Below are 23,297 nucleotides of genomic sequence, written 5' to 3' on the forward strand. Positions count from 1 at the left end.
GTGTTTTTAAGAATCAGAATCAGAAAGAGCTTTATTGCCAGTTATGCTTGTGTCAGTCTTGTGTTTTGTTCCCCATGCCCATATTTGGTCCTTCCTGTTCCTGTCTTCGTTATTAGTTCATTAGTCTCTGTCTGTGTTTAATTACTCCTCACCTGTTTCAGTTCTTCCTCGTTTGATTTGCTAGTGTTCTTAAGCCCTGTGTTTCCCTGTCTCCCATGTCTGGTATTGTTTGTCTTACCCGCGTGCTCCATGGCAAAAGTTCAAAAAGGAGATGGCTTGGATGTGAGGGATCCTGAGTGATTTTCTGAGCCCTTTTCCTCACTCTGGATGTATACAGTTATTGAAGGGTGGGCAGGAGAGCACCAATAATCCTTCCATGATGGTGAGTGGGGGGAGTGCAGGGGATTTCCTCCTGAAGTCTACGATCATCTCCACTGTTTTGAGCGTGTTGAGCTCCAGGTTGTTAAGACTGCACCAGACAGCCAGCTGCTCAACCTCTTGTCTGCAAGCAGACTCATCACTGTCCTGTATGAGGCCAATAAGTGTGGTGTCATCTGCAAACTTCAGGAGCTTGACAGAGGGGTCTTTAGAGGTGCAGTCATTGGTGTACAGGGAGAAGAGCAGTGGGAAGAGGATGCAACCTTGAGGGGCACTAGTGTTGGTAGAGCGGCTATTTGACGTGGATTTCCCCAGCCTCACTAGCTGCTGCCTATCTGTCAGAAAGCTGGTGATCCACTGATAGATAGCGCTAGGGACAGAGAGCTGGGTTAGTTTGGTCTGGAGGAGTGTTGGGATGATGGTGTTGATGGCCGAACTGAAATCCACAAACAGGATCCTCACACAAGTCCCTGATTTGTCCAGATGCTGCAAATGCAGTCCCATATTGACTGTATCATCCACAGACCTGTTTGCTCGGTAAGCAAACTGCAAGGGGTCCAGTGATGTACTTCAGATAAGCCAGAACCAGTTTTTCAAATAACTTCATGAGGACAGACGTTAGAGCCACAGGTCTAAAGTCGTTAAGTCCTGTTATCTTGGGTTTCTTTGGGATGGGGATGATGGTGGAGCGTTTGAAGCATGAAGGGACTTCACACAGCTCCAGTGATCTGTTGAAGATCTGTGTGAAGATGGGGGCCAGCTGGTCAGCACAGGTTTTCAGACAGGCTAGTGTCATACCTTCTGGACCTAGTGCCTTACTACTTTTGTTCTTTCTTAAGACGTTCTGGATGAGCTGCAGCTGTCTAATGGTCTTCTTTGGAAGGCCGGTTAGGAGACCATTACAATAATCCACCCTGCTGGTGATAAAGGCATGAACAAGTTTCTCCAAGTCTTGACTGGACACAAAACATCTAATTCTTGCAATGTTTTTGAGATGATAATATGCTGATTTAGTTACTGCTTTGACATGACTACTAAAACTAAGGTCTGTCTCCAGAATCACCCCAAGATTTTTGACTTGGTTTTTAGTTGTTTGACCCCTAGAGTCAAGGCATGCATTCACCTTGAGAACTTCATCTTTGTTTCCAAATGCAATGACTTCAGTTTTCTCCTTGTTTAACTGAAGAAAGTTCTCAACAGTTTATTTCATCAATGCATTGGCAGAGGGAGTCAATGGGGCTATAGTCATTTGGAGATAAGGCTAGGTAAATCTGCATATCATCAGCATAGCTGTGATAGGCAATTTGGTTCTTTCTCATTATTTGACTTAGTGGGAGCATATACAGGCTAAACTGTCTCTGTACTGTGATGTCTCTTGAAGCGTTTGATCAGCACCGCTGCTCCGCCAACTACAACATTCAGCAAAGCGTCTCAATAATCAAAAACCAGTAGAAGATTTTGTAGTGTGTTCAGCAGTTCATCCCTGGTAAAACGGATTGCGTTTGAGAATAAAAAAACGGAAAAACTAACAAAAACAGTACAAACACTGGAGAGCCAAACACTGAGGCAGCCGTCTGCAGTGCCATGTTGTTTGTTTTATTAAGGAAAGATAAAAAAAATATTGTAGAAATTTTTTTTGTAGTAGCATTGTTTACTGAGGCCTATAAATGAAGGTTATTATCTCTGACACCAATATACTGATGCCATTTCTGTCAAATTCCTGGATAAATCATTTATTAACAATATTATTAACAAAAAATGTAATAACTTTGAATTTTAGTAAACTTATTTACATGCACATTATAATAAGTCACATTTAGCTGTGCTTTTTATCTTAAGTGTTGTTTTTAGTACTGTCTGTCTGTATGAGAGCTGCTCATTTCTCCATACTTCAATGTTTAAATGTGTTCAGTATCAGTCACAGCTGCAGTGAACATAATTTGACCAATTTGGCCAAAAATACAAAATTGCCTAAAAAGTGAACTGGAATTAAATTAAGCAGGTCATATAAATGATTTAATGAAAATTTAAGTAAAAAGTCAGTAAAATTTCAGATGCAGCCTGACTTGATGATGAACTGAGCTCAATAATGCTTCAAAAAGATAAACTGGGAAGTTGTCTGACAAACTCTTATTGTACATTAAGAAATAGGGTTACAAAAGTAAGCTACATCAAAAAGAGGGAGGAGATTAAACAAAACTCTTAATGTACTAGCTAGTGGGGGTGGGGGAAAAATCAATTCACATATGAATCGCGATTCAGTCTTCTAGCATCGATTAATAAATTTTGTAGTTAATATAATTATAATAATAACATGATGTTGTTGGAACAAATCAGCAACAGCAATGGAGGAGGAAAAACAAATACATTGTTTGGAAGTGTTTGGAAAAAAATAATTATTGATCTTTTGTTATTATGGGTGAGAAGTGTAAAACATTTTTCACTTATTTTAGCTTCATTTTTTCATTTAGCTTCATTTTAAGTTATTTAATAAGTTGATAGTTAATAGGAAACACTGATTTCTTGAGTCAGGACTACCCATACTACACCGTGGTGTGTTTTTGCACCAAAATACTGGTGCGCGTTTGACATCCAGTGTGCACAAAAAAAAAAAATTAGGAAAAATCGTATCGTGATTAAAAAGTGAAAAGTGATTTGTAATCGAATAGTGACTCCAAGAAATTAAATTAATCAAATTGTGAGGTACCGAAGAGCCATGTGAACCGCATGTATTACTATCTGTGTGTGCCTGGGCTACCACGCCAACCGGCTTAACTCTAATCAGACACACACTATGTGTAATGTGTTAATAAGAATATGCATTGCAATCTGATAGATAAGACCCCAGCACCCATCCGAGAAATATCATAGTTTAGTCATTTGATAACTGTCATTGATATAACAATATTCTCTAATTGTATAGAGCCACTAACAATGATAAAAGTGAGTGCTTTTAATGCTGCGTGCAGCTGGAATCGACCGCATACTCAGCACAGCTAATGAAACATCAACCTTAGATTTAAACAAACGTGACATTGAGATTACACCGCTGAATATAGCGAACCTCGGTTGAAATGCATACACAAGAATGCTTGTTTCATTTAATCTGTTCTCATGTCCATTATTGTCAGTGTGTCTTCAGAGCGATTACATGCTCTAGAGTCTAGACTGTGTTTGCTCCAGCTGTATAAACACAGATGCGTAAATGCTGCTGCTAATATGCTTAATTTTCGATCCTGCATACAATGCAAACTGCTAACATGACACTTAGTTTATACTTGTTTACGGTTGCTCATTTTTTAATTCAATTAGAAGACCACACAATATACACAGCGATATGGATTAAAAGAGCATTCACCTATCTTAGATGTTGATTTCAGATGTTTAAGAAGTGCGCTGCAACTTGTACAGAAAACACTAGCCATGTATTTGAATGTTGAGAAGTGAGCTCATTGGCTACCAATACAGGAACGAACCAATCAGCTGTGCCATATGATGATGTTCTACAGTCTGCTTCCACCTGTAGTGAACCCCTTCATCTACTGCATCAGGATCAAAGAAATCAGACAGTTCTTACTCAAAAGATGGCGGACCCAGACGTGCACGCATGTAGCCTGGCAGGTGCTGCATGTTGTTTGTGCTGTTGGTTTAAACCATCTAAGCCCAAACTTTCATTACATCATTGGATTCTAGTTCCATACATTGTGGCGCTGTTGTTGCTGTCTGTGCAACATCGCTTTAACAAAGAAAACATCTGTGTTGGTAGTAACCAACACCTGCTGTACTCCAAACTTAACATCAATGGATGCGCAAAGATGTCTTTCACATCGCGTGAAATGCCATCTAACCCACGCCATGGGCTTATTCAACTCACCGTATTATTACTTCTTGCTGGTGATGTAGAATGCAATCCCGGACCGCAATCAACAGCGAAAACACAAACTGGCATCTTTCAATGCACCCTGTTTGCAACTCTCCTCAACAATCTGCTCGTAGCCAATGTTTGGCCCGGATTACCAGTGCCCTACATTCCCCTGGTGTTGCCTGTGTTGTCTGTGCTGGTCGCTCGGTCGGGGGCTTTTGTTGGCGGCTGTTCGGTGGGGTTCGCTGGAGTGGTGCCGTCGGTGGCCACCGGGCTGTGGAGGAGTTTTCTCGGCTGGGGGCTGTGTCTGGCTTGACGGGTTCCACCGGCAGCGTTGACGAGGTCATCTCGTTGCAAGAGCGGAATATTAACATCTCCATTGGTGAGTCCCGAAATATTTTGGATTGTCATGGTGTAGATCTACCATTGACTATGCCTTCAATTAGATCTAGGAATCCCGTGATGAGAAAACACCGTATCGCAAAGTTTTTCCAAACGCTCAATCAGGCTCGAACTGTGTGGGACCCTCGATGCAAAGCTAAAGGGTTGTTTGGTGGACATTTAAATATTCGGAGTATGGCAACCAAACGCGAACAACTGGAACACTTGCTTGTAAATTCAAATATTGATTTTCTTGGACTGACAGAGACTTGGTTAACTCGTTCCTCCCCGGAGGCCCTTATTGTCATGCCAGGATATGATGTTTTTAGGCAAGACGGAGACCATGGGAGGGGAGGTGGAGTTTTATTATATGTGAAAAGTACTATCAAATGTAAACAAATTGAATGGCATAGGGAAACTGATATTGAATGTGTTGGTGTCAACATTTCACTTTCAGCTGAAATGGCATTTAGTTTAATCTGTCTATATCGAAAACCCTCAGCAAAGCTTGAGTTCTATGATCAATTAAAAAACCTTCTTCATAGTTTGGATTTTAACAAAGAGGTTATATTGATGGGGGATTTTAATATTAATTGGAGTGATAAGAGTGGACGAAAAAAGCTTAAAAATATTACAGACTTTTTTAATCTTACAGTTAATTGAACAACCTACAAGAATAACTAATCGGTCTGAAACTAAAATAGATTTATTATTTACAAATAGACCGGAAAGAATTACTAAGACCTATAATCTAGTGACAGGGCTGTCTGATCATAATATCATTCTTTTTTCCAGGAAGCATCGTTTTCATTCCTCAGCCGCACCAATATATAAATATGAATCCGTTCCAACTAGTCAACAGGAAAATCTTGGGGTAGCACTAAAAGAGATTGAATGGAACGGGGTCCTCTCTAAAGGTGATCTGGAGAGTGACTGTGACCAATTTACCTCAATAATTAAGAAAGTTATGGGGCCCTACCTCAGAAAGCGGAGCCAAAAGAAAAACAGGGATATATTGCCCTGGCTAAATGAAGAGTGTAGGAAACTTATGAAGGAAAGAGATCAATTATTGAAACAATCTTTAAAAACAGGTCTTACAACAGACCGACAAAAATTCACCTCATTAAGAAATAAAGTAATAAAAAGGCTAAGACAAGCCAAAGCTAATTTTTTTATTAATACTATTGAAGAGGAAATGGGAAGAAGATATGGCAAACCATCAATAAGCTAACTGGCAGAAAACAGAATTATAATAATAAATATTTAGAGTTGAAAATTAACACCGAATTAGTTACAAATCCGATTATCATATCTAAAGAACTAAACACCTTCTTTATAGACTCCGTTTATGAAATAACTCAATTTTTTAATCCACCTAGTTATTCTGTTTGCTCCATTGATTATGCACAGCCGATTTTCCACCTACAAGAAATAACTGAAATAGATGTTGCAAATATCATCAGTGGCTTAAAAAATTCTAAGGCCATGGATATCTATGGCCTTGATTACTAATTTTTTAAAAAGGCACAAAGAGATCCTTCTACAGCCCATTACATATTTGATTAATCAGTCCTTAAGACAATCCATTGTGCCATCAGCATGGAAGATGGCCCTGGTTACACCCATTTTTAAATCAGGTGAAAGATCAGATATGGCCAATTATCGTCCAATCAGTATTTTGCCTGTTGTTTCTAAAATAGTTGAAAAATGGGTGGCTAAATTATTGATTCAACATCTCAATAAAAGCAACAATTTACTTCACCCTATGCAATTTGGGTTCAGGGCCTATCACTCAACAGAAACTGCTAACTGTTTGTTTTTGGAAAAGGTTAAATGCTACCTAGATAAGAGTTCCTATGTTGGTGCTGTTTTTCTAGACCTGAAGCGAGCTTTTGATACCGTTAATCACGAAGTTCTTTTATCTAAATTAACATATTTCAATTTCTCTGAACAAGTTCTCAACTGGATTAAATCATATCTGTCCGGCAGAAAGCAATGTGTTCGTATTAATGATTCAAAGTCCCCATTCTGTGAATGTCCAGTAGGGGTCCCTCAAGGCTCCATACTTGGTCCAATCTTGTTTACACTGTATATAAATGATCTGCCAGAGGCATGTAAAAATGTTGATGTTCAGATGTATGCAGATGATGCTGTAATCTTTACATATGCTAAGAACTACCAAGAGATAGCATCTACACTTACATCGGCAATGGCTCACATTGATGACTGGCTTACTATGTCATGTCTATACTTAAACACAAAAAAAAAACAGTCTGTATGGCGTTTACCAAACAAAATACGCAGGTGTCAAATTCTAATGTGTTCCTTAGAGGACAGGAGCTTGATATTGTTAATGATCTCAAGTATCTAGGAGTCACATATGACTCCACCCTAACATTTAAACGTCATGTAAAAAAGGTGGTAAATAAAGTTAAATTCAATTTGCAGAATTTTAAACAAGTTAGACCGTTTCTTGATACCAAAGCTGCCAAGTTGTTCTTATATACTATGATCTTCTCTCATATTGAGTATTGTTTTACAAATTGGTCATTAACTAGCACAACTACTCTTAAAAGTATTGAATCTCTATTTAAGAAAGCCATAAAAACTTTTGATAAAAAGGCATTGTCATTCCACCATTGCGAGATTTTAGAAAGACATAAATTTTTAAGTTTTGACAATTTCAAACGTCTCAAGTATGCTTGTTTGGTATATAAAGTGCTACATAATCTTGCCCCTCCTCCGCTACATGGCTTTTTCCAAAGACTTGAAAGCAGCGGTAGTACACGGGCCTCTGTAAACGGGGACTGTGTGATACCATTTAGGCGTACCACTTTCGGACAAAATGTATTGTCAATAATAGGTGGTAAACTTTGGAATAGTTTGCCCCTCTCAATAAGAGAGTGTCCTACATTCAACACCTTTAAAACTCACTTAAAACAGTGGCTTCTAGAAAACCAGAGATGTAATCATTTTTAACTGTCACATATTTATCACTTATACACTTTCACTGTTACATTGAATGCAGTACAGAGGTGGATGAACAATGTTTCTCCCATTGTATTTTTGTTTTTTGTTGTCAATGTATATGTCATCACTATGTGTACCTTTTCATTTATAGTGAATGAATGCTGTATTATTGTTGGTTGTCTTTGTTAGTTTTATGTTACCTGCTTAGTGACTGCAGATGAAAAGTAGTTATTGTTACTAATTCTGGCATATTTACATGGTGTATTTTTTTTATACAACAATGTTCATGAATATGCATGGTCCCTATTAAATAAACCAATAAATAAATGTCATTTTGTCAGATTGAGTTAGACCTAACAGCAGAGGTGTAAAGACTACCTGAAAACCATACTTGAGTAAAAGTACAGATACATTACAGTGAAAGTTACTCCACTACAAGTTACAAGTCACCAATTCCAAAGTAACTTGAGTAAAAGTCTTAGAGTATCTGATTTTAACAGTACTTAAAGGTGCAGTTGGAGATCTCGGAAAATACTAACTTTAGCCTGATAGCACTGAAAGCGAACGTCCCACCCTCCCTGCAATCGCTGTCTAAAGCCACGCCCCCTGAACGCACATGTGACCTTTTTTTTTTATCTGACCCGGTTTGTCCCACCCTTCATCAGCACTCACACTCTGGACATGGATGATGTTAGAATTTATTTGATGCCTGCACACAGAGCAGTAGGAGACAAATGGAAAAGTTCAGTCACGCTATAATTCCACCCACAGCAGTTCTCCATAGCTCTGCTGCACTTAATAGAACAGTAAACAGTATGATGTTATAAACAAAACAGACAAAAATAATACAGGAATCTGAAATATGTAAATTTCTCCATGACAATGAAACAGATTTTTTTTTCTAAACAATTCAATGTTGTCTTTTCCTTCTGTCTTTTTCTCATTAAACTTATTGCTTTGTGATCGTATAAGACATTTTAAATCAAGCCAGAATAACATGAATAGAAAAACTAAATATAAAGTAATGGATAATATGAGGTACATAAATTATACAGCTTACATCATCCATTTTATGGGAACTCTGTATGTACAAGAAGTTAATGAAACTATGAAATTTCTCAGTAAAACCATGAATTAAGTGCTTTACAAAACACAGTTAGCACAAAACATTTACTTAATACAGAAAATGCACAACTGAATAAGCAGAGTAAATCTGTAAACATTATATGATAAAGAAATAATTACCTGCACACAGAGCAGTAGGAGACAAACGGAAAAGTTCAGTCACGTTATAGTTCCACCTATTCAGAATACGTTTCACTTCATTAGCACGTGGAAAAGAGTACATCAAAATAACACATATATAAAAAGAAAACACACTCCACAAATCAATGTCTATAATGCTCAATACTTTTCAACCAGTGTCTAACATTTCACATGAAACAATATTTTTAACTTTTAGTGTGGAGCTACAACAAAAACGACTCACCCACAGCAGTCCTCCATAGCTCTGCTGCAGACTCTTCGAACTCATCGGGCGATAGCGCCACCAGCGCAACCAATAGGAAGCACAATCTCATTAATGCAGGATTTACTTAAAGAACCTAGGAACTGATATTTATATTTATGTAACATTTATCTTGTTACACACATACGCTCAAAGAGCAGAATACCAGAGACAACATAAATTACTACAATAGGCTACAACAACGGTTTCCAATTACAGTCCTCACGCCCTCCCTGTTCTGCACATTTCAGATGTATATCTTATCACCAAGACGGTTGTTCTGTTCGACCATAAGTCATAAGTGCCCTGCGAAGTGGACATCACCTGATATTCCGCCATGATTCCAGTTCGAAGCGAGCGTATATGTTCCATACAAATGGCATTAAAGTGTGCGAGATGTGAATTTAAATTATATTTATTTACAGAGGTGTATCATGTCACACTTCACACTTCTCTAGTAGGTTTTGTCTGTGTGTGAAAACGCTGTGCAGCACAAATCCGTGAATGAATGTTCCGAAGTGAAATAAACTTCAACGGATTTTCCATGCTCAGGGGGTAGGGAGCAATGAACACTGTGTAGGGAGCATGTCAATCGGAACACAGTTCATGCACGTAGCTCACTTCTAACGAGCTGGTTATTTGATTCAGGTGTGTGTTAACTAAGCGAGACATGCAAAATATGCAGAGCGGGGGGTGCGAGGACTTGAATTGGGAAGCACTGGGCTACAACATGTGTCATTCATGGGTGAGAAAACTTTATAGTACAGCTAGTAAAAGTACTACAATACCAGTAAGGAAGATTGAATTGTTGATGTTTGCCTGCCATTCTTGCTCTATCTGCACAGCGTGCGTGAATGCGCTGATGACGTATCCTCTCTGCACGAACAGGGTGCGCAGAGGTATGCAAACACATATGTTGACAGGAGCCTGTCCTCCAACAAAAAACGACCCTATAGGTCGTTTGTGCAAGCCCTTATTACGACCTATATTTACGTTTTAAAGTTAAGCGCCCTCTAGAGCGCGTAAAAACAATGGCAGTCTCTTGTTGCGTCTGTCGTCACGAAATGACGTATGACTGTCATTACCAATCAAAATGCGTGTTTATTTAAATGCAATGTGTGGACTTTTTACACCGATCTCACAGTGTTCGTACATATTTTACTAGGTGGATAATTCGTACGAATGAACACACCTAACCCTACCCCTAAACCTACCCCTTACAGGAATCATGCAAAATCATGATTTTCAGTGCATATTTTATGAGCGCGTGCGTTCTCTGGGATCGAGCCCATGATCGCATGATCACGTAATTACATATTGTCTTATAACGCAATGCTCTACCAACTGAGCTACACGAAACCCGAACTATACCGCAGATAAAAGAGTACAAAACATTAATTCGAAGATGTCCTGTTGCCGATAGGGGTGCAATTGTAGTATACGCTCTGATGGGTCGTATTTCAGGGATTTGGACAAACGACCTATACAGGCGTATTGGTTGGAGGACAGATTGGTTGACAGGCAGGTAGGAGAGACAATTAAAACGCTCGGACCGAGCGTTTTGATTGGACGAACATTTCTTGGTCCTACACCTTCCATAGAATATATGAATACAGATAAATAATTTTAGACCTCTTAACTTAATGATTGCTATCAGGATGTGAAGAGACTTTTATCACACAGCACAATGCCACAGATGTCGCAAGTTTTGAGGGAGTGTGCAATTGGCATGCTGACTGCAGGAATGTCCACCAGAGCTGTTGCCATGAATTGATTGTTCATTTCTCTACCATAAGCCGTCTCCAAAGGCGTTTCAGAGAATTTGGCAGTACATCCAACCGGCCTCACAACCGCAGACCATATGTAACCACACCAGCCCAGGACCTCCACATCCAGCATCTTCACCTCCAAGATTGTCTGAGACCAGCCACCCAGATATCGGTTTGCATAACCAAAGCTTTTCCGCTCAAACTGTCAAAAACCGTCTCAGGGAAGCTCATCTGCATACTCGTCATTGAGCATGTTTGGGATGCTCTGAATCGGCGTAGACGACAGCGTGTTCCAGTTCCTGCCAATATCCAGCAACTTCGCACAGCCTTTGAAGAGGAGTGGACCAACATTCCACAGGCCTCAATCAACAACCTGATCAACTCTATGCAAAGGAGATGTGTTGCACTGCCAGCCTAAGGCACACCTGTGCAATAATCATGCTGTCTATTCAGCAACTTGATATGCCACACCTGTGAGGTGGATGGAGTATCTCGGCAAAGGAGAAGTGCTCACTAATACAGATTTAGACAAATTTGTGAACAATATTTGAGAGAAATAGGCCTTTTGTGTACATAGAAAAAGTCTTAGATCTTTGAGTTCAGCTCATGAAAAATGGGGGCAAAAACAAAAGTGTTGCGTTCATAATTTTGTTCAGTATATACAGTATACAGTAGGCACTGAATGTGCTGGTTTTGGCCTCATTGCCAGCTGCAGTCATGTCCTTATATATAAAACACCTGTGATTCACAACTACTTGCTAAGGCTCTCGCATTCATGTAAAGTAGCCTGGTTCACAAGTTTGGATAAGGGCAAAACGCACAAGATATAGTACTTTAAGTGCTCTGTAGTTGGCAATATCACATCTTTTGTAGCAGAAATAAACTGCTGCAGAAAAGCTAGCTGCCATGCAAAATGTAATGTGTAACTGCAACATTCATTTCAAATGTAGTGGAGTAAAGAGTACATATACTCATTAAAAAATATAGTGAAGTAGAGAGTAAAAGTTGCTAATATTTTTGATTCTCAGTACAACTACAAAGTATCCGAAAAGATACTCAAGTACAGTAATTAGTTACATTTACTCCAATACGTTACACCTCTGTCTAACAGAACCGAGCAGAGTAAACATTACCATCCATGAAAGGAACAATTCCATGTCCATGAACACAAGAAACACAAGGGTTTTCATACACAAATCTAATAGACAGACATGAAGTAATTTCAAGTTCAAAGGTATAGCCTCTTTTCACAAGATTTTTATTTTGTTTTTTTTTACAATGTTTTACAGTTACTGCCTCCACATTCATCTCAGTGAAACACAATGAGCTCAGAGGAGTGCTTTAAACCCTGTTTGATTTATATATGGTTCTTGGTTTATTTTTGTGCTGTTGATTAATTTCAGAATTTTGAGGCACTGTCTCCTGTGAGATAATGCACCATTGGGATCAAAATGTGCTGTTAATATGCTCCTACAATTACAAGAACCAAACTGACATTTGTAGAGCAACATGCAGGAGAGATCACTTTTCCAGATTAAACTGCATAGAAACCGCTTTGCAGTAAGCATAGCTAAATTACAAAATATGATTTTTTTTTTGTTTTGTTTTTTTAAAAGATGACAATATTTGGATTGTATATTGGAACTTCAGAAGAAGGGTGAAGAGAAGGCTGTCTGATAAATGTGGTTAGCGCACGCGCACACACACACGTTTGTTTTAGTGGTTTACGGGGACTCTCCATAGGCGTAATGGTTTTTATACTGTACAAACTGTATGTGCTATTGCCCTACACCAACCCTACACCTAAACCTACCCCTTACAGGAAACTGTCTGCATGTTTAGATTTTTAAAAAACACACCATTTAGTATGTTTTTTAAGCCTTTTGATTTACAGGGACATAGGCAGTGTCCTCATAAGCCACCTTCAAATTGTAATACCTCTGTCATACCCATGTCATTATACAAATTTTGTCCCCGTAAACCTCAAAAACCAGTACACACATTACATAGTCTCATCACTCAGGCTGTTCATGACTTTGCGATCTATTTTACTAAAGGCCACTTTCAACAAATGTCAACTAGCAGACACAGGTAAACAGTCTGAGCACTAGCCAAATTTAGAGAGGGGTAAAAGTTACCAGTTTCAGATGAATTAAGCAAGGCAAGGCAAGTTTATTTATATAGCACATTTCATACACAGTGGTAATTCAAAGTGCTTTACATAAAAGGAAGTGAAATAGTCATTAAAAATAATAATCACAATAAAAACAAAGTGATTTAAAAAATTTAAGAATAGAAAATTATTATACATAGTGCAATCAGTTCGGACGTAGCACAGTGCTCATTCGACAAATACACAGCTAAATAGATGAGTTTTGAGTCTGGATTTAAATGTGGCTAATGTTTTAGCACATCTGATCTCTTCTGGAAGCTGGTTAGATAGATAGATAGATAGATAGATAGATAGATAGATAGATAGTGTAACGTGGCTGACGAGACGTGAGACGTGCGGATCCATGTGCAAGCTTTTATTTAATGGCATGGTCATAAATACAGGCAGGGTCGAAACAATGGCAAACAGGTATGGCAGGGACAAGACAGAGTAAACCTAGGGCAGGCGTGAGTCGACGATCAGTATCCAATGGGGCAAGGCAGAGAGATAATCCAGGTACACAAGCTATAATCCAGGCAAGGGAAATAATCAGAGTCCGAACAGGGAGACAGGGGTAAACACTAGGAACACAGACTAGAAAGCAACAAAAGTTCCGTATCGCAGCTAACACTAGGGGAGTGAAAAACACAGAACAATACAGGAACTGAAAAGAAACACGGAATGGCACAGAAAGGGTTAATCCAGGAAACACGGGTTAGAAACAAACACAGGTGAACAGGTAATCCAAGACTATGATACTGACAAGGGCTCTGTAGAGTAGCTACGGCTAGGGGAGCGGTAAACGCATACAATACTCAGCAGTGAGGCAGAGAAAGTTCAAGGCTTAAATAGAGTGTGTGATTGCGTAGGATCAGGTGTGCATGTGATTAGTGCAATGAGTGATTGGTGACAGCTGTGATATCTGTGCAATGGATGATGGGAAATGTAGTTAGCTGGTGAAGTGCAAGAGTCCATGTGATGAGCGGGTGACCTCTGGTGGTGAGGGAGCGGAAGTGCATGGACCAGATTCGTGACAGATAGATAGATAGATAGATAGATAGGCCCGTCAGGTTTAGATTTATTTATTTTTTGTTCTTTTTTTTGTGTAGTGCATTGAACACTAATTATTCATGTTGTTTATTTTTCAATATCTTCGGTATGTTCAACAATTAAGAACAAGATGCTACTCCGAAATCTGTTACCACTTAACAGTGAAATTTATTTCACAAGCTCATAAATGTATTATTGCAATATTTACAAATGCCTGTAGGCAAGAGAAAATATTATGAACGCTAAACTAGATGTGGCATGACAGACTTCAACTGAACTGCTTCTCTCTGCAGAAATTTTAAGTCTTGTCAGTCATGTATTTCTTGTTTGTTGCAAATTCCCCCATTTCAGAGCTCACCCAATCATTGTTTAGAGACATTGTTTAATATGTCCGGTAAACACTGGGTGTTTTGCAGCACACATGGGGCTCTCATAGGGTTGGGTTATGTGATGGGTTTAGGGGCCGTTGTGTGGGGCTCTATGAGCCGTGCATCACACACACCATCCAGTGCTGATGGGATCATGTTAATCGAATCAACAGCACAATGATTGTACAGATAAACAGTATTAGCATAACTTTATGAAATGTTATGTTTTTCTTGCAGTTTTATAACAATAGCCACAGGAGTAGATAACTAGTTGTGTATAAAGTATCATTCCTCATCACTTTCAGCCGTGACACTGATGTGAAGTCACTTCGTTTGGCACGTGTTTAATTAGCTTCATTCCTCTGTTCTGTTCTTCTCCATCTTCACTACCTCACTTGAAACAGCTTTGCATCATGGAAGTGTGTCATTGCCAGCATTACAAACCATTGCTAAATTTCATCACTGCGTTACATGCAGAGACGTGCATTGTTTGTGCAAGTGGAATCACAAATGGAGAACATGAATAGACTCCCTCTTCAAAGAATTATAGAGCACAACACCAAAGCTCTTTTCCCATTCTCTCTCCTGTAATGGGCACCTCAGAGGCAATATCTGTGACCTTTTTTCCTGTTTGCCTGTGAGATGATAGAGCTGAAAGTTGACAGCTGAAACACTTCAGACAGAAGCGGAGCGAGAGACAAAAACTGTACATGAAAAGAAGGAACGTGAGCGAGTGCAGTTTCAGAGCGGATGTTTTCAGAGGCAGAATAGCGGCACAATGTGTCATTTGCATTTATATTATTTTTTTAGGTGCTGACATCCCTCAGGCTAACCTGTTAGCAATGGCATCATGCCAGAAACTGAGATTAGATGAAAGAAAGCAGATAGATATGTGCCTGGATAAACATATGTAATAACAACCCACAGACATTTGCAGAACTTCACAGACAACTATTTTCACACAAACGACATTGTTCAAGGAACTGTTACAGATGTTTGAGAGTCACTTAGCAATAAACACTTCATCTAATATTCTTATTAATCTTAGAAAGGGCTACTCATCAAATATTTAATTCATTGATACTATGTAACACAGGTTGACCTGGGGAAAGTATTGTAACATCCAAAAGCTTAAACATTTTACCTTTACATTTGTGCATCAAATTTATTAGCGACTTACATACGTTAAGGAAACCAGGGAGGAATATCAATGAAGTTCAGGGAATCTTCGCTGCTGCTCTGGGAACGCAGGGCCAGTCTGGATTTACTTTGCAGAAATGGGAGTTGGATCACTATGTATCCTGGTGCTCGTTAAAAGATTTGGTCTATTATTCTAGATTCTTACAGTGAGCACTCATTTTCTCAGTCACTTCATCTTTAGAGAGTGAATCTACAAAATGATCTACATCGAATGCCCTGCGTTGTTTCACAGCAAGTCAGTGTTTTGCACTGATAGGTTTGGCCTTGATATACAGGTGTATCTCAATAAATTAGAATGTCGTGGAAAAGTTCATTTATTTCAGTAATTCAACTCAAATTGTGAAACTCGTGTATTAAATAAATTAAATGCACACTGACTGAAGTAGTTTAAGTCTTTGGTTCTTTTAATTGTGATGATTTAGGCTCACATTTAACAAAAACCCACCAATTCACTATCTCAACAAATTAGAATAGTTAGTTTAGTTTCTTATATAGCACATTTCTACTGCCTTTTGAGCAGCCCAAAGTGCTGTGCAATGCATTCCAGCAAAACCAAACACATAACAATGACAAACACAACATCTTAAAAAGAAAACATACATTACGTCTCTCCTAAGTCGGATTCAAACACCATAACATAAAAATGCTTCTTCAAACCCGTTTTAAAAGCGAACACTGAGGGGGCATCCCGAATGTCTAGAGGTAGATTATTCCATAGCCGAGGACCGGCAATCGAAAAGGCCCGATCCCCTTTTCGCTTAAACCGGGACCGCGGTACCTGGAGCAATTGTTTGTCAGCAGATCGCAAATTTTTCACAGGTTTATGCAAATTAACCAGATCTGACAAATACACAGGTGCGAGACCGTTTAAAATTTTGAAAATTATTACTAAGGCCTTAAAATCAATCCGGTATGTAACAGGTAACCAATACAAGGATGCTAAAATTGGAGTTATTCTATCCCTCTTTCTCCTACCAGTCAATAGTCTGGCAGCAGCATTTTGGACAAGCTGTAATCGATTTATCAAAGACTGAGAAATTCCTAAATACAAAACATTACAATAATCCAATCTTGATGATATAAAAGCATGGATGATTGTCTCCAGATTTCTAAATGAGAGCATTGGTTTAATCTTAGATATTAACCTTAAATAGTAAAAACTAGTTTTCACCACAGTATTTACTTGTTTGATAAAATTCAGCTCTGAGTCAAAAAATACACCCAGGTTTTTTGCAAATGGATGAATATTCCTAGAAAGAGGCCCCAAATAACTAGAAATAAGTGGCGAAGAGCTAAGAGGACCGAAAACAACCACATCTGTTTTACTTTCATTTAAATGGAGAAAATTCTTAGCCATCCAGGATTTTACATCCTCGAGACACTTATCAACTGAGTGTAATGGGACAAACAACTGAGTATCGTCAGCGTAACAGTGGTATGCAATCCCATGTTTCCTAAAAATACTCCCCAACGGTAGCATATATAGAGAAAACAGAATTGGACTTAATATGGACCCTTGTGGGAGCCCACAAGATAGAGGAACTGCAGAAGAAGAATGGTTACCCACTGTAACCGATACAGACCTATTAGACAGATAAGAAGAAAACCACTGTAAAGCACTACCACTAATCCCAACCTCCTGCTGTAAACGATCTAACAAAATTCTATGGTGGATTGTATCAAGTATCAGTTAAGTCGAGCAAAATTAAAATAGCAGAGTTACCAGAATCCAAAGTGAGCAAGAGGTCATTTGACACTTTAAGAAGAGCTGTTTCGGTGCTATGGCAGGCCCTAAATCCTGATTGAAAACGGTCATGAATATGGTGGTCTGATAAAAATGCAGACAATTGGATAGAAACAGTCTTTTCCAACACTTTCGACAGAAAAGGTAATGTGGAAATAGGTCGAAAATTACTAAAATCAGACGTGTCAAGATTAGGCTTCTTCAGAAATGGCCGAATCACTGAGTGCTTAAAATAAGAAGGAACAATGCCAGAGCTCAGCGAGCTATTGATGATAGTCAGAACAGCTGGGCCAATCACACCTAACACCTCTCTAAAGAAACGAGTTGGCATAAAATCCGCTGGAGAGGTGGACGGTTTTAATTTTAAAATTAACTCTATCAATTTATCAAGATCAATTGAATAAAAATGCGTTAACTGAGCATTAACAGTCACCGAATTGGAAGATTCGGAGGCAACGTAAATACTAGGAATAGATTCATATAAAACCTCAATCTTACTCCTAAAAAAATCCCAAAACTTTGTGCATAACTCAGGGTTAACATCAGGAAAAGATGATTTCCTGGGATTAACCACTTTATCAAATGAGTTAAACAACACTTTAGGATCATGAGGATTTTTAGAAATTAAATCTGAGAAATATTCAATTTTAGCTGTTTTAACAGCACACTGATAGGCCGACATGCAGTTCTTAAAAATCTCCTTGGAAACTTGTAACCTATCCGATCTCCATTTACGTTCTGCTTTACGGCACTCCCGCCTAAGTGCACGGGTATGATGGTTGAACCAAGGGTGTGAGCTCGATTTAAAAACTTTTGGTTTTAGTGGTGCAAGTAGATCTAAAATATTTGTACAAGTCTCATTAAACAACACAGTTAGATCCTCAGTATTGTGGCTATTAGATGGCACTTCTAACACGGTTCTAGCTGTGGACTCTAAATATGCATCGGAAAATTCCTCTGCAGTTGAGGAAGTTAATACTCGGGCGTAATATACATCATGCTGCTTACTTGAAGGTGAGTACGAGAGTAATATATTAAACATAACCGGCATATGATCAGACAAACAACTTTCAGTAATACTGAAGTTACATACTGGAAGTCCAAAAGATAAGACAAGATCAATGTATGTCCTTGTGTATGAGTAGGTCCATTAATATGTTGGACAAGGTCAAATGAATCAATAAGTTGCATAAACTCCTTCACCAGATAATGGGTAGGGCAACATACATGAATATTAAAGTCACCCAAGATCAGTAATTTGTCCACAGTAGGGACTATATTAGACAGAAAAGTCCCGAACTCGTGAATAAAGTCCTTATTATATTTTGGAGGTCTATAAATAAGGACACAAGTCACAGAACTGGATAAATGAATTCTTAATATCTGCAGCTCAAATGTAGAATAATGCTGGGTGAGAGGAACTAGCCTACATTTAAAACCTTTTTTAAAAACAGTAGCAAAGCCTCCACCTCGACCCGCTAATCTCGGAGAATTGAAATAATCTCAGTCCTCTGGTGTTAAATCTGCCAATGAATCCAACTCACCAGCGTTGAGCCACGTTTCTGTCAAAAATAAGAAGTCCAGATCTTGAGATATAAAAAAGTCATTTAAAATGAACGATTTGTTACTGATGGATCTTGCATTTACCAACGCCAATTTCACCTGCTGCGGGCCAATAACCATGAGCGAATCCGCTGATTTAACGTATTCCAAGGTCCGGAGGTTCCGAAAATCTACACCCTTCTTGGCATAACGATGTCTTGATGATCGGCGAAAAGGGGCCTTTGTAGCCGGAAGGAGTGGAATGAGACCGACAGGCCGCAGCTCCGACGCGCCACGGCGACCAAACAGCCCGCAGCCTCCAGGCCGAACTCGGTGCAGCCATACCGACGAAAACCCACATCTCTTCAGCCTAGCAAGAAGACCGCTGTGTTTTCCTCTTTTCCTCTTTCTCAGGCACTTTTTACGATGAAAACAGCAACCCGTTGGTCGACAGGTAACCACAGGAAAGGTAAAAGATGTCCGTGATTTAAAACAGTGGTCCTCAATCGGGATATGTTTACAGCAATCCGACAAAAAAGGACGTAAATCAAGAAGAGCATGGCGATCGTAGGTAAGGGCAGCGGAAGTTTCTACCACGAATAGCCATATTGCCCACAACAATACATAGAAAACAATTGACAACGGTGAGAGTCGACGGCACGCCAGAGAACAACCCGGCGCCATCTTGGTTTTCTTGGCTATAGGAAACTTACTTCATAAGACCAATAAAAGAAACATTTTTAGTGAATTGTTGGCCTTCTGGAAAGTATGTTCATTTACTGTATATGTACTCAATATTTGGTAGGGGCTCCTTTTGCTCTAATTACTGCCTCAATTCGGCGTGGCATGGAGGTGATCAGTTTGTGGCACTGCTGAGGTGGTATGGAAGCCCAGGTTTCTTTGACAGTGGCCTTCAGCTCATCTGCATTGTTGGGTCTGGTGTCTCTCATCTTCCTCTTGACAATTATCTATGGGGTTCAGATCAGGTGAGTTTGCTGGCCAGTCAAGCACACCAACACCATGGTCATTGAACCAGCTTTTGGTACCTTTGGCAGTGTGTGCAGGTGCCAAGTCCTGCTGGAAAATGAAATCAGCATCTCCATAAAGCTTGTCAGCAGAAGGAAGCATGAAGTGCTCTAAAATTTCCTGGTAGACGGCTGCGTTGACTGTGGACTTCATAAAACACAGTGGACCAACACCAGCAGATGACATGGCAGCCCAAATCATCACTGACTGTGGAAACTTCACACTGGACTTCAAGCAACATGGATTCTGTGCCTCTCCACTCTTCCTTCAGACTCTGGGACCTTGATTTTCAAATGAAATGCAAAATTTACTTTCATCTGAAAATAGGACTTTGGACCACTGAGCAACAGTGCAGTTCTTTTTCTCCACAGCCCAGTTAAGATGCTTCTGATGTTGTCTCTGGTTCAGAAGTGGCTTGGTAGCCCTTTTGACATCTGAGCATGGTGACTCTTGATGCACTGATTCCAGCTTCAGTCCACTCCTTGTGAAGCTCTCCCAAGTGTTTTAATCAGCTTTGCTTGACTGTGTTCTCAAGCTTGCGGTCATCCCTGTTGCTTGTGCACCTTTTCCTAACCAAATTCTTCCTTCCAGTCAACTTTGCATTTAATATGCTTTGATACAGCACTCTGTAAACAGCCACATCTTTCAGTAATGACCCTCTGTGACTTACCCTCTTTATGGAGGGTGTCAATGTTCGTCTTCTGGACCATTGCCAAGTCAGCAGTCTTCCCCATTATTGTGGTTTCAAAGAACAAGATATACCCGGAATTTATACTGTAGGGATGGTCATTAATTGAAACTCAAATGTAAATATTCTAATATTTTGAGATACTGATTTTTGACTTTCATGAACTGTAAACTCTAATCCTCAAAATTAATTTTTTTTTTTTAATGTTTTACTTTACATGTAATGAATCTAAAATATATGAAAGTTTCACTTTTTGGAATAAGTTACAAGAAAAAAAAAAACCTTTTTCATGACATTCTAATTTATTGAGATGCACCTGTATGTGGATGGTAGTGGTAAGATTGGCTTTTCTCTCATATAGATGGAGGTCAGTTGAAGTTTTGAACTGCAGTTATATTTTTATTGGATCTGGTAAATCCTGCAGTATATGTGGTGCTGTTTTGGCCCCTCAAATTTAGCAAGGAATGTATTAACGAATTTATGCACATTGAAGTGGGAATTGTTCCTAATTATGATACAATAATACTTCTTAGAGACTTGGATATCCTTGTATGTTATCCATTCTTCTCTGCAGTACATCTAGCTCTACATCAAAGAGAGTTCTGCATATGAACTACTGCTGTATATGAAGAGGCATTACAATCCGTTTAGACTTTATCTCATCAAAATATCGAGGAACATGTTAATGCTTTTAACTCCTCTTGTGCAAAGATCTTACATTGTCTTGCTCCTCTTAAGAAGAAACATGCTAAAACCAAATCAGTCCCTGGGTTAAATGATGATATCCACTCTTTAAGACATCTGTGCAGAAGATCAGAACGTAAATGGTAGAAGGAAAAATTCCAGGGGCCTCATGTATAAACATGGCGTATGCACAAAAAGGGCATAGAAATGTGCGTACGCAATTTCCCACATACATATTGTGATTTATAAAAAATAAACTTGGCGTAAATATGTGTGCACTGTACGGGAACTCTAGACCGTGTGTATGCACACTTTTACTGGTGTAATAGCGAATTAATGATTTCAGACTCCCTTTTCCTTTCAATATACACATTTAGATTAAATATTCTGCTGATTAATGGAGTTAAGCATTGACATTACATAAAGTCATTATTCAAAAGTTAAACAAAACATATGAATTTAGATATTTAGACGTATTTGTAGTGAATGCGCTGTTTTTTTGATCACTTTTCTTGTTTAAATTGCAGATCTCATGTTAAGAGAAAATATTTTTAGCAAGAACATCAACGATATGCGCACTTACTTCGATATTGTGGCAGACACTGCTGGATTTGGTGGTTGAACGGTCCATTGACAAGTTTAAATAGGTCCGATTATATTAGCCTACTGCACAACCAGGCTTCACGGAGGTGTTTATTTCACGTGAAGGCAGACTTATAGCATTGTGATTGAAGGATAGAATCTGAAGCAAACGGTAAGATTTGTACGTTTCTTTTTTATAATATTTTGTCAGTGACACCACGTCAGGCAATTATGTACACTTATTTACACACACCGTAGCCTATTTCTGATTCTACTATAGCCTATTTAAATATCCTAAAACATCTGATTTGTTTAAAACAATTATATACTGTTTTGTCCATTGGAAAAGAAAGAGATCCACTCTATTCTAAAAATATTCTCTGAGAAGTATTTTATACAGTTTTGTTTTTATTCAATTTTATTTTTATATATTTATTTCGAAAACAAGACAAGGACAGTGAATGATTTTTAGCAATGTAATGTACAGTACAAATAGCATTTTTAGTCTACATGTCATATTTAACTAACGTCTTGTACCTTTGACATTGTTAAACATGGTGTCACGTTGATGGGAATATGCATGGAAATGATATGCAAATGAGGTTATGCATCTTAAAACTAGGCGTTGTAAGCTCCATATATGGTGATTTTGGGGAGGAGACACATGTACACACAATCCTCCGCTGACAGGGATTTATAAAAGGATTTTTGCGCAGGTTCTAGAGTACGCATGGTTTTATAAATCTGAAAACTTTTGTGCGGACACCAAATCTAGCTTTTGTGCATACGTACACTTTTAGGATGAAATCTAAGGAAAGTTTTATAAATGAGGCCCCAGGTGTCTTATAAAATGCCAAGAGACTCTTTATGGCTGCATTCAAAATCACATACTAGCTTGTGTAGGTACTTATTTTGAAACCGGTGTGTGACTCAAGATGTTATTCTGATGCACTTCTTGAAACAAATTATAAACACTTCTACTTTATTGTCAGTAATAAATAAAATATTAATAACAGGATCTGTTCCAGGGTATTTTAATCCTGCAGTTGTTCAACCTCTTAATAATAATAATAATAAATCATCATCATCATCTTGACACAATATTTATTTTTTCTCCTAACTCCAGGACTGTTTCTAAATTATGTTTTATTCCTACGATTATACAAAAAGCGGTATTTGCCTGATGGCCTGTTTAAATTATGTGAAAGCATGGATGTCATTAAATTTTTTCAGTCTCAATAAAACAAAATGGATGATTATGTTTGGCCCTTCCGAGAAAATGTTGGGTCTGAGTATTTGACCCTCTTAAATCACCAGTAAATATCTGGGCTTTCAGTGTGGCATTGGTTCGATAAAAAGATTAATGAAGTCATTAAAACGAGTTTCTTTCAGTT

The 23,297-nt window shown here is 38.7% G+C and overlaps 1 protein-coding gene across 1 annotated transcript in view; it reads left to right on the plus strand.

Annotated features, from left to right (window-relative positions):
- The first annotated feature begins 253 nt into the window (after positions 1-253).
- LOC131533640 (cadherin-7) overlaps positions 254-23,297 on the plus strand; it is a 156,035-nt gene continuing 132,991 nt past the window's right edge. The window contains exon 1 of the mRNA XM_058765999.1: positions 254-382. Coding sequence (XP_058621982.1) covers positions 377-382 — 6 coding nt within the window. The 5' untranslated portion in view covers positions 254-376. The remainder of the gene's footprint in view (positions 383-23,297) is intronic.

The sequence above is a fragment of the Onychostoma macrolepis genome, chromosome 24 (assembly GCF_012432095.1).
Source record: "Onychostoma macrolepis isolate SWU-2019 chromosome 24, ASM1243209v1, whole genome shotgun sequence".
In the NCBI taxonomy this organism is placed as follows: Eukaryota; Metazoa; Chordata; class Actinopteri; order Cypriniformes; family Cyprinidae; genus Onychostoma; species Onychostoma macrolepis.